The sequence below is a fragment of the Perca fluviatilis genome, chromosome 19 (genome assembly GCF_010015445.1).
Source record: "Perca fluviatilis chromosome 19, GENO_Pfluv_1.0, whole genome shotgun sequence".
Classification (NCBI taxonomy): Eukaryota; Metazoa; Chordata; class Actinopteri; order Perciformes; family Percidae; genus Perca; species Perca fluviatilis.
In genome coordinates, this window is record NC_053130.1 from 29,991,716 (window position 1) to 30,005,029 (window position 13,314).

A 13,314-nucleotide genomic window follows, 5' to 3' on the forward strand; every position below is an offset into this window, starting at 1 on the left:
GTTCTCCTGTCACTTTGTTTATCTTTCGCGCCGCGGCGCACTGTTACGGACTAGTCCATTTCATTGTGAAAGTAGGGGGTGTTGACCTCTCTCAGCAAGCAGGGCGCCTGCAGCTGCTGGGGGCGCTGATCTGCCAATTCCCCACACAGTGAAATGATGATAGATAACAGAAAAACGCTTCGCGGCGCAGAGGATTTTTTTTTTTTTTAAGTTCTCGTGCCGCCCCGCATGTGACATGAAAAAATGCCGCCCCGGGCGGCTGCCCGGTTCGCCCGTGCCAAAAACCGCCACTGAGTGCGGCCTTCCTATACACAAAGCTTTTGTGCAGGAAAGATGCATTTGGCCTCCACAGACCTTCTTATGATGTATTACCCTGTTTCTGTCACTAAAATATCTTTACCGTAGTTTCTAGTAGAAGTTCCATAAACACTTTACAATAAGGTACACAAAAAATGGGTAGTTAATGATTAGTTACTGTTTTTAGTTACCCTTTTTCAGAAGGGTAGCCTAACGACTGGTTTGTTCATTACCCTTTTCAAAAGCGGTAACTAACCATTCGTTACCCTTTTCAAAAAGGGTAACTACCCTTCTCAAAAAGGGTAACTAACCATTCGTTACCCTTCTGAAAAAGCATAACTACCCTTTTCCAAAAGGGTAACTAACCATTCGTTACCTTTCTGAAAAAGGGTAACTACCCTTTTCAAAAAGGTACACACATCTCTATGCAGGAAAGATGCGTTTGGGCCTCCACAGACGTTCTTATGTATTAACCCTAATTCTGTCAATTAAACAGCTTTACAGTACTTTATTAGCAGAAGTTCCTATACACATATCTCTATGCAGGAAAGATGCGTCTGGACCTCAATAGAGCTTCTTTTGATGTGTTAACCCCTGTCAATTAAACAGCTTTACAGTACTTTATTAGCAGGTGTTTTTGTATTAAAAGTTTGTATTCATGAAACAGCAAAATTTCAAAGTGGCTTGTTATGAGTTTGCTGCCCCCTTCACTTCACTTTGAGTTTTTTTTAACATTAATACGCATTCCCCCAGTCTGCCTATGGACCCCCAGTGGCTATGAATTGGCGATAGGTGTAAACCGAGCCCTGGGTATCTTGCTCTGCTTTTGAGAAAATGAAAGCTCAAGATGGGCCGATCTGGAATCTTGCTCCTTATGAGGTCATAAGGAGCAAGGTTTCTTTGCTTTGCCCGCCCAGAGAATTTGGCCCACCCATGAGAGAGAGACATCATGGCTTTCAAACAAGCAAAGTGGCAGTTGGTCAATGCCACACCCCCACCCTCCACCTTACACTCCCCCCCCCTTCTCCTTAATAGCTACAGACACAGAAATGGCAAAGGAAAACTCATTGTGGGACTAGCTCTAGTGGCTGTAATTCTGCACCAAGGCTGAATTTTGGGAAAGAGACTTCAGATACAGTATTATCACTAAGGTCTACATAAAAGCATCCAAAGAGCACCATGTCATGGGATCTTTAATTGTCGGGGCATTCTGCCACAGTCTGTCTCTTGTGCTCCAAGACAGCCGTACCGCGATTTGATTGTTAAATTGTTACAATGTAATTTAAAATCTGCTTTAAAAATAAACATGTTTTGGATATGTTTTGGATAATGTTCAGCTTCGGCAGCTTTACCTATATAGCTAAAATATGCAGTGACTGAGGAAGCCTAGTGACGAGTCCATAGCAACCAGTTTGTGTGTTGAATTTGTTACCCAGTGTGGTTTGCTGAATGGTCTCAATGTTTTATTGTTTTATTTCATGTGAATACTAGTTTACTAGAGGAGTAACGTAGTAGTTGAAGTAGTGCAGTAATGCAGGAAGTTTGCATTTAGTTTCCATGCTTATTGTATAGAAAATTTTTAACTGGCAAAGGGAGGGTCAAGTCTATTTTGACCAAAGATCCCTAAACTCCTCCGGTGGCCCTTTGAATAAACAACGAACAGTCCCTTATGGAGAATAATTGAAACAAAGAATCACCTGGTTCAAATGCGTGGTTGAAACACAAGGGGCATTGACGTGTACTATTATAGAGGGGGTATCCATTTCAAAACTCTTTTGTTGTTTCTATATTAAAATGTTTTTTTTTTTTTTCACTAAAACACCATTCAACAATAGGGACAACCAACCCCATACCTTGTGACGGGGTTGGTTGTCACAATGTGTCAGCATCTTTGATTGTAAATTATTTCGTTACAATAGGTTGTTAAAATAAAAGCGATACCAATTTCAAGGCAATACATTAAGCTTTCATTTAATGTAGGACTTGTATTGTAATGACTATTGAAAGATGTTTTAATAATGAGCAATTTACACAAGCGTAAAAAGCATGACAACCAACCCTGGTCTCCCCTACGAACTGAAGTGCATTTATAAGGGATGTTAGCTTTAATAATGGCATCTTCTTTTACAGCCTGAAGGTGTGTTCGAAAACAGCAACAGCACTGAGAGTCTGGGATATTAAATCACTCTATCACGTTAAAATTTCTTTCAAAGGTTTCAAGGTTGATTTTTCTTTTTCTCTCTGCCATTGATCTGCCTACTGTATCCTTAGCCCAAAGACAACAGTTACGCTTTGCTACAGGGATAATTGCAATTAGACACATTTAGGGAAAACCACATACCTGCAAAACTTTATGGCATAAAGTCTTTTGTGAATCGGACCTCGAGACGGGGCTGCTAGGGTCGTAAGAAATGAGCAATTTTTTATGGTGCCATCAGTGGCTGCAATCCATTCTTTGTGAATTAACCTGTGAGTGTGCATAAAATTGGCATTGCGCATTCACATTTTGTTCTGCCCGTCACGGAATCAGAGAATGTCGGACCCAAATGCAGAGACAGACAGGCAGTGTTGAGCTTGAGGATTTAATAAACAATAATCCATACAAAAAGAGTCCTGAAGATAGCAGGCAAAATACAAAAACAGGAACAGGCAGAATCCCAAAAACAGGGACAGGCAGAATCCCAAAGACAGGAATCACAAAAATACCAGGAACACCGAGACCAACGGGGACGACTACACAAACTCTCACAGAAAGCAATACAATGACCTGACAACAGACAAAGGAAACACAGATACCTAAATACAAGAGTTAACGAGCAAACATGGGAGAGGGAACAGGTGAAAGACATCAGGGCAGAGCAAAGAATCATAACACAGGAAGTAAAACAAGACAACACATTCTTATGTGTTTCACTGTTCTCTTCAAAAAAAAAAAAAAAATAGAAAACATGAAACCAACTAAACACAGAAACTTGACACTGGACGAGAGGTGACACTGCCCTGAAATTTGTACTTGAGTACTGTTAAATTTGGGCTAACAGACTGATTACATGTTATATTGGTTTCGGGCTTGCTCAGTAGCTTTATTATTAATCATTTCCATACATGTATGAGAGCATGTTATTTTTTGTTATTCTCGACTATGACATAGCTCTGTGCCAGCTGCTCCTCCTCTCCTCTGCCTGTTTCTGCTCCCACAGTATCTTCTCCTTCCCGCTGCCCTGGGCTGCCTCCTCCTTTACAACTCTGGCAATCTGCTTTGCTGACGGTCAGCGGTGAGTGGTGACACACAGTGAACTGCTTCTCAGAGTGAGCATGGCTCAGTGCTGGACCTGTCTCCATGACAGGCTTCATGAGGTTCTGCTCCTGTGCCTCTCCCTCTGTGCTTGCCTTTCTCTCTTTTTTCCTCCTCTCTCTATTTGTGTTTTGCTCTTCTCTCTTGTTTTCTTCTTTGCTCTTCACTTCCTCTTTGGTCTCCTGCACATGGGACTGGCCCATCCTCTCTGCCAGCTTTCTCAGATCCTGCTCCTCGTCCATAGAGCTCAGAGAGGGAAGCTTTGAGCTGTCCGGTCTCTTATTTTGTAGATCTGGGAAAATCAGAGTTTCACATTTATACTGCAGGTGAATTTTCAGTACAGCAAGTAACAAAACCTTAGTTGTCTAAGGCAAGGGACATCATTCAAAAGTGCATAAAGGGAAAGTCATCTTCTAGAAAGTTAGAAAGAGTTATGTAACAACATAATGAAAATTAGTGGGTAATAGTCTAGGCAGAATTTCTGAAAATGTGCTTATTTAAAGTGCTAGAGGCATTATACAACATTTCTGGGGGTATTAAGGGGTGCTGAATCCAAATCTGCTGGATATGAAGCTCAAAAATGTCCCAAAATGCCTCAAAATTGAGAAATTCAAAATGGCTGCCACCGCCAGGCTGAAATCTATTTTTCAGTATATATTTTTGACTAAACAAGGTACAAACATGAAATAAATGTGCGTTTGTAAGTTTTCCTACATGGGCAATTCAATGCTATATTCAGATTTTAGAAGTAATGTGAAGAAACAGCTTAGATATTGCAAAAATAGTTGTTTTTAACTATGAATAATTACTTTATTATAGTATAGTATAGTTATTATTATAATTATTATACTTATTATACTTATTATTATTATTATTATTGTTGATATCAGGCTACATTTACTTACTTTGTATTTTGTTTTGAGGTCAAATGTACAAACAAATACAAAAAGTTACAAACTTTAATTAAATGTTCACAAGTTTTCACACATGGGGAATTTAACATCCTGTCCTAATTTAGATCAAGTGTCAAGTAGAGAGAAAAAGGTGGTGGTGGTCATAAAGAAGTTGTCAATCAAATAAGCAGTCCTTCCAGAGTTTTTTTGTGATTGTTGCGGGGCAAAAATCCTTGATTATGCGGCACGTATTCTTAAAAAATGTAATGGAATATGCGGGATATTTATGCAATTTTATGCAATGAAATTGCGGGAACTTGCAAAAACTGCGGTTTGATGAAAAAGAGGAAAAAAAGTGATCCCCACCCCCCGACACCCTGCTTTTCGATGATGTTCATGTCGCGTAATGACGTCAATTCATAACGTTCCCATGGCAACAGGGGGAAATGGCTGCTCTTGTGTGAAGTAAACGCAACATTTTTCAACTTTCTGCTAAGATATATTATGTGACTTTTTTGCAACGAAAATGCGGGAATTATGAAATCATGCAAGCCCCGCATATTTTGCGCGGAAATTGGCAATTTATGCGCCGAAAGTGCGGCGTATTTGAAAAAATGCGGCCCCTGCATAAATATCTACTATATCCCAGTAGAAGTTACAGTGACCGCTTATTCGCAGTCCTCTTCAATGTTCTGGCAAGTGATGAGCCTTTGTAGAATCTGCCTTTCCACTTTGATAACCCTAACCCAACAGAGAAATTCATCTGTAAGATGTATGGTGCGCCCGAGATTGATACATGCAACAAAGCAAGAGTGAAGTTGTTTTGCAAACGTCGTCCACAAGAGACTCTGCCTCCAACCTCAGATGCAGTGAAGTTTCATATCATGCATTCACACTATCAAGCGACAGTCTGGAACCAAGCTCACCTGCCACATCCTGATCTTCCTCCAGTGGATGCACAAGGAAGGTCAATTAGTGCCACGGCTAATGTCTCTGCCACCTATGCCTAAAACCTGCAGGGAGTTTACCTCATGTGGGTGTACCAAGGGATGCCTCAGCCAACGCTGCAGCTGCAGGTATGTGTATAGGGAATTAGCTGATGTTGATCATTGTTTACAACAATGTACAAATGTGATAGACAACTTCACTCTTGCTTTGTTGCATGTATCAATCTCGGGCGCACCATACATCTTACAGATGAATTTCTCTGTTGGGTTAGGGTTATCAAAGTGGAAAGGCAGATTCTACAAAGGCTCATCACAGCTTACAGAGCAGGTCACAAGGTAGACCTGGAAAAATATTCTCTGGCATGAACTCATGCCCATCCCGCCGTCTCTGGCCGCAACTAATGGCAGTCTACATTCCACCAACAAATCTGTTTTAGTAAATATACTGACAAAACATATCCAAACCCCTGCAGATGTGCCCCTTCAGGAACCCAGCTGCTTTCTTATTGATAGCCAAGCACTTGTAATGGCACTTGGGAAGCCGCCTGACATCACAACATTTGGCAACTATGCCAACAAGTTTGCTGGCACAGTGTTGAAGATGGCAGAGAAGTACCAGAGGGCTGATGTAGTCTTCGACAGGTACCATGATGAATCCATCAAAATAGGCACAAGAAAGAAGCGTAAACAGCACCACCAACCAGTACGCAGAGAGATTGTGAATGACTCTGTTCCACTTCCAGCAGACTGGTCAAGCTTCATGGCACTCAAAGAGAACAAAGCAGAGCTCTACTTGACTACTCTCAAACCATCTGATAGAACACAGCCCAGAATATGAGCCAGTGGTTGTAGTATCAGTTGGGTTTGCTGAAGCGACCACTGTCAAGTCACCAGATCCAGAACTTGAAATCTCCTCTCTGAGTGCTGACCATGAGGAGGATACACGACGATGATTTTACACTGCATCCAGGCTCCTATGGACACAATAGTCATGTCAGCGTGTGACCCAGATGTGCGTCTTCTACTTCTAGCACATCATGACAGAATTGGATGTACAAATCACATGAAAGCTGGGACATCAAAGGATCCAAAGTATTTTCCAGTACATGACATTCGCAAGTTACTCTCTGATGATCAAGTGGACACAGTCCTTGCCTTCCATGCCATCACTGGCTGTGATAGTGTGTCTCAGTTTAGCGGTCACGGAAAGAAAACAGCCTGGCAGGTGTTCGAGCAATATCGCACCGATCTTACTGGCCTTGGGAAGGGCCCTCTCACAGAAGATGTTGTGAATTCAACAGAGAAATTCATCTGTAAGATGTATGGTGCGCCTCAGGTTGATACATGCAACAGAGCAAGAATGAAGTTGTTTTGCAAACATCGTCCACAAGAGACTCTGCCTCCAACCTCAGATGCAGTGAAGTTTCATATCATGCGTTCACACTATCAAGCGACAGTCTGGAACCAAGCTCACCTGCCACATCCTAATCTTCCTCCAGTGGATGAAATGGGATGGATGCACAAGGAAGGTCATTGTGTACAACAATGTACAAATGTGATAGACTGGTAGAGTATTCCAATATACCTGTACTTGTTGTAATCTTTCTATTATATTCTATTTAATCTATTATATTCAGAAACTGCAGGAAACTTGACAACACTTGCCAGAACATTGAAGAGGACTGCGAATAAGCGGTCACTGTAACTTCTACTGGGATATAGTTCAATGAATATCACCATGACCCATGGATCTTCCTGCTTTTGGATCTTATTGGATTGACAACTTCTTTATGACCACAACCACCTTTTTCTCTATACTTGACACTTGATCTAAATTAGGAAAGGATGTTAAATTCCCCATGTGTGAAAACCTGTGAACATTTAATTAAAGTTTGTAACTTTTTGTATTTGTTTGTACATTTGACCTCAAAACAAAATACAAAGTAAGTAAATGTAGCCTGATAATATCAACAATAATAATAATAATAATTATTATAATAATAACTATACTATAATAAAGTAATTATTCATAGTTAAAAACAACTATTTTTGCAATATCTAAGCTGTTTCTTCACATTACTTCTAAAATCTGAATATGGCATTGAATTGCCCATGTAGGAAAACTTACAAAAGCACATTTATTTCATGTTTGTACCTTGTTTAGTCAAAAAGATATACTGAAAAATTTATTTCAGCCTGGCGGTGGCGGCCATTTTGAATTTCTCAATTTAGAGGCATTCTGGGACATTTTTGAGCTTCATATCCAGCAGATTTGGATTCAGCACCCCTTAATACCTCTAGAAATGTTGTATAATATAAATAATCACAAAATGCCTTCGGGGTTCTGATTTTGTGAAAATTGACCCTGTCTATAATGTAATAATAGACGTTAGGTTGCAAGTGCTGTGATGTCTGCAATTTGAATTTCTCTGGTTTTGTCTCCGTTTTATCCATTAACGGTTACATTATTATAAAATGACATATACTTTGGTAAAGGGTTTTGCCCACCAATAGAATGTAGAAGTCCTTATGTAGAAGTCTATGAGAAAATGATCCTGCTTCTCAGTTGATATATTACCTCAGTAAACATTTTCATAATGAGTTTATGGTCTCAATCGCTACTTTCCAGTCTTTATCAATACAACATAATGTTCATTAAGTAAATTATGGTCCCATTTATTCTTAAAATAGATGATAAAGCAGGAGGACAGAAGCTTAGCAATGCTAACCATGGCATGGTGTGTACATTAAAATAGCTTGTTCAGTGTTCTGCTAACCAAGTTAGCTAGATACGGCTATCGTAGCTGGTAACTTCTGGGAAATTGCAGATTTTGGGTGTACTACTGTACATGCAGATGAATGGCGGCAGTACCCAAAGGTCTATGTTTACCCGTTGGTAAATCTCCACTGGATGTCTTGTTTCAGTTGAAAAATGTCAACGTGTGCAACTTTCCCTCTTTAGCGTTTAGCTTATCACAGCACTATTGCAACCACACTGGCTTGGCCACATCATCCTACCCAGCTCCACCTTCTCGTAAAAAGTCACATCCAGTTGCAAAAAACCAAGACGGCAACGCCTGTATTGCCAAACTCGAGGCCTCAAAAACGGCAGTCCACAATCCAATGGGTGATGTCACGGATACTACATCTACTATTGTGTGTGTGTGTGTGTGTGTGTGTGTGTGTGTGTTACCTGCTACAGTCTGCTGCTGTGTCCAGGCAGGAGGTTCTGCTGTGGGCTGAGGCTGCTCAGGCTTAAGGCTCTGCTCTGCTTTGGATCCAGCACTCGGTGGGATATGCAGGGAAATTTCCTGTGGACCACTGAGCTCACAATCAACTCTGCTTCCATCAGTTTTACTTATGCTGCTGCTGCTAATGGTGTCTCCTAGGCTGGTGGTCACACCACTGTTCCTGTCATTACAACTACGGCCTCTGCCGTCGCCACCAAACACTTCATCAGCTTTGCTGCCATAATTTTTACAGCAGATAGTTTTAGCAGCAGCTTTGGTGACTTGAATACAATCTCTTTCGGGGAGCTCAGTAGCTTTACTGTCATCACTGTAATTATTAGTGCTGGATGAGTATGTACGAGTGTGAGCATCTTTACTGCTGCTCTTGCAACTGTTTGCTCGTTGAGGTTCATCTAGTTGCACAGGGCGGCCCCTGAAGACCAGGTCAGGGTAGGTCATCTGCATCTCCATAATAGACTGGTCTACGCTGATGAGATGGCAGTGTCGTGGCTTGGGCTGTGGTTTCACTGCAAATCTGGTGTCCGAATCCTGACGTATCTGGAGAAATAAACAGAGCTGAGTTCAGTAGAGTGCAGCCGGTTTGTTAAAGCTGGGTACTGTTTGTCATGTCAGGCTGTCTTTTGAGTGTTGATGTATTTTGTCATACACCTGCTCATTTTGTACCGTTTGTATACAGGCAGTCTTGTCATTGCAGCTGTAATAGGGCCCATAGTGAAAGTATTACAGCAATACTGTGACCCAACAGTGCGCTTACAGTGCTTAAATGGTCCAAATCGTAGTTGGACCAAAATCAGGTTACCTTCAATTTGTAGATGCTGTCATGCCAACTAATTTCTTTTTTCCACAACTCAAGTCAAGTTTTTAACGTGAAATATGTTACTTAAAAAAAAAGATTATTAGTTTTTATTTTTATTTATAACAAAACACAAAACATACAGCTCACAGCATGAAACATCCCCTCCCCCCCGAACCCCCCAACTTGTCATCACCACTTACTTAGACAAAATTAAAGCTATAGTGCATAGTTTCTGTCTCCCCCATGAGGATTTCTAAGTTCTGACATCAACACAGTCGTTGCGTCCACCTGACGCAAGCCTTCTGTGATAGCGTGCCACCCCACACCCGTCCTTGGACACAGGATTAAAAAAACATGATGAACTCTTCAGAAAGGTAATAAAAAAGAAGGGATTCAAGGTCACGTGACCTACAATCGCAATGGTCGCTCAGGGCTAGAGCTCCTCACCCAACTCCGTATTTTCATTGAAAAACCAGGTCTATTCCTTCTTCTTCGACGTCAATCGTTTTATTTGTTGCTACAGTGACTCAGTGAAATGCCTGCAGGCGCAAAAAAGCAGGTCTTGTTGTCGTCTGCCCAGACACAGAAATCTGCTAGCATCGGGAGAAGCACATGACCAGCACCCGCTATGCTTGCAAGAGACTGAGCTCTGGCACTCACCTCCGTATTTCACTAAATAACCAGGTCTATTACTTTTTCTTCGACACCAAATCATTTTGTCTGTTATCACGGTGACTCTGTGAAACGCCTGCAGGCACGAAAAAGCAGATCTCGTTGTCGCCTAAACTATCTACTCGTTCAGAGAAATTTGCTAGCATGGAGTGGTGGCTAACAGCAACTGATGTGAACACGTTCTCTAATATGGAGGAATTAATCGACCGGGTCTTGGAGAAGAAGCTAAGTGTGCTTAAAGGGGTGATAGAATGATTATATAGGGTATTTCACACTGTTCCTTATTGTCTCCTAATGGGGTATGTAACCGTGGTTGGGCTGAAAATGGCCTGGTTGATATTGTATTGGCCCTTATGCATCCCTGTGTTTTGGCCCTATTTGTAACAAGAGCTTTTCTTCAAAATATGGTATGTTCATGAATATTTCGATGAGCTGCGCGCTGATTGGTTGAGCGAATTGCCATACACACACATTAGAGATGCGTGCTGATTGGTTGAGCGAATCTCCATACACACACATTAGAGACGCGTGCTGATTGGTTGAGCGAATCCCCAATACACACACATTAGAGACGTGACAATCTCATATTCCAGACACTGCAATGTTTCGTTACCAAATTCACTTCTGAGACTTATATGGGCCGTTTTACCGTTTTACCAAAATTGATTTTGCTAATTGCAAATTTGGTGTCGGACTTTAGGAGCTCCACACAGTCTGACGAGAAAGCGGCAGCCTGCTGGGCTCCATACCTAGCGCAAAGTCACCCTTTGTGGATTATTGCACTATGGGGCTCCGCAGCCGGCTGAACTATAATATATTTACAGTTTGAATTTCGTCACGGCACTGATATCACAGCTACCCCAAGGTCTTACAAAGCTAACGTTGTGTCCGATTTGAATTTAAGGTGTGGTATCCTAACTGTAATATATTAACTGTAATATTAAGTTATAAGAATGCTTATCTGTAAGCTATATCAGTTATTTAGCTATGAGGAATAATAGTTAATTTCTTTATACTGTTTCTGAAGTTAGCTGCTAATAACGGATGTTCCAGAAGGAGGCGCTATTACATTGAGTTCTGAATCAGAGTATGTTCAGCTGACCGGACGCTAGTTAAAAAAGACCGAAGAAGTTGCTTGCTAGCTGTAGACAGGTGAAAGTAACTTGTAAATATGTAATGCTGCCCATTACATTAAACTTGCAAACATATGTGGATGTTGTGGACATTCAGTTCTTCATTAGAAAATACAACATCATTTTGGCGACGAGGATACATTTTTTTGGCCTGGATGCCGGTGGATTGAGTGGCATGCTGGACATCGGAGCTGCAGGTTTGGCACGCACTTGACTTTGGCTGGAAAGGGGAGAGAGTGAATCAACAGTGACAGGATGGCTACTATTGGCACACTAGCAGCGTTTGATGCAAGAAATCAGACTTGGGAAGAGTATTGTGAAATACTGGAGCAGTTTTATGAGGCCAATCAGATTGACGACGGAGATCGGCAGAGAGCCATACTCATAAGCGTCGTTGGAGCATCTACATACAGCTTGATGCGAAACCTCCTCAGCCCAGAAAAGCCAAAGGATAAAACTTATCAACAATTGGTAAGCCTGTTGAAAGATCACTTCGATCCTAAGCCGAGTGAAATCGTGCAGAGATACAAGTTTGAGTCCCGTAATCGCAAGCATAATGAATCAGTAATGGAGTATGTGGCAGAGCTACGTCGGCTAGCGCAAGATTGCAAATGCGGTGACACATTACAGCAGATGTTAAGGGACCACATCGTATGTGGGATTAAATATGATCGGATTCAAAGACGTCTTCTGGCAGAACCAGATTTAACATTTGACAAAGGCTTGTCAATTGCTGTGACAGCGGAGACCGCGAACAAGAATGCGCAGGATCTGCAAAACCCAGTTGCAACAGTGAAGCACTTCAAGGTCAACAAAGGCCGACTGAACGCGGGTACATTCAAAGGAGCAACAAGAGAGTGTTACTGTTGCAAAGGAACTAAGCATGTTGCAACAGACTGTAAGTACAAAAAAATGTCATGCTTGTGGAAAGATAGGGCACATTGCTAGAGCTTGCCATAGCAAAAATGCACAGAATTGGGGTAAGAAGAGACCTGAAGATTCAAAGAAAGGAAAGGGTTACTACCGTTTTCACAAAGTGCAAGAAAAGCAGGGTGGAAGTAAAAGTGATAGCTCAGAAGATGACACATTCACCCTTCATTGCTTAAAGTTCAGATTGGGACGCATGAGTGAAGTACACCGAGAAAAGTCGACCCCTATATGGTGGAGATGAAACTGAATGGGGAAGGTGTTAACTTTGAAATAGACACTGGCTGTAGTCTCACAGTTATGAATGAACATGCATTCCAGAAGCTGTAGAAGGATACAAAAATCCCTTGTTTGAGGCCAATTAAAATCCAGTTGGAGACTTATACACAGGGCTCTCAAGTGTTGAACAGAGTTCAGAGTGAGATTTTGGCAGCAGGGGTTTGGGTGGAGATAGAGTCTGATCTGATAAATGACATAAATTCGTACAAATAATTTTTTTTAAATTTAATTCAGTATTTATTTGTGTGTGTGTGTGTGTGTGTGCAATAATTAATACTATGCATTGTCTGGATAAAATATAATGAAATAGCCTAGGCCAAAGGTTTTCACAATGGGGGCCTGGAGGTTGTGCAGTAAAAATAAAAGGAAAGAAAAAAAATATTCCAAATTATTATGGGTACTGTTATAAAAGTATTATGGGTAGGCCTATTATAAAATGGGTATCTTTATAAAAATATAAAACTGTCAGAGTAGCCCTGCAGCCGATTCACCATGTAGCTATAATAATAATAATAATAATAATAATAATAGGCGCAAAAGCTACCTAGTGTTTCCTCTATGTTGATTTCTGCCGCCACAGTATCAGAAATAGGGCAGACACACAACAGGGTTTCCGCTATGTACATGTAGTATATATGTTCCCCTCATAGATATATATCTATCTGTTCCCCTCAACTGGAAAAGTAGCTATGTTTCCATCCACACGTTTTTATCCGAATTAAGTGATATCGAATGAAAAATGCCTTATGGAAAGAGTAAAATCCGACTGAATTTCATTAATATCGACTCAAAGAAAATACGTTCGGTCTCATCGGATTTTCTCT

The 13,314-nt window shown here is 41.1% G+C and overlaps 1 protein-coding gene across 2 annotated transcripts in view; it reads right to left on the reverse strand.

Annotated features, from left to right (window-relative positions):
* Positions 1-2,863: 2,863 nt before the first annotated feature.
* The window catches only part of LOC120548159, a 70,697-nt gene continuing 60,246 nt past the window's right edge, over positions 2,864-13,314 (reverse strand). For both annotated transcript variants that reach the window (XM_039784220.1, XM_039784219.1), the window contains 2 exons: positions 8,626-9,220; positions 2,864-3,884 (listed from right to left, as the gene is read on the reverse strand). In XM_039784220.1, coding sequence (XP_039640154.1) covers positions 3,418-3,884; positions 8,626-9,220 — 1,062 coding nt within the window. In that variant the 3' untranslated portion in view covers positions 2,864-3,417. The remainder of the gene's footprint in view (positions 3,885-8,625; positions 9,221-13,314) is intronic.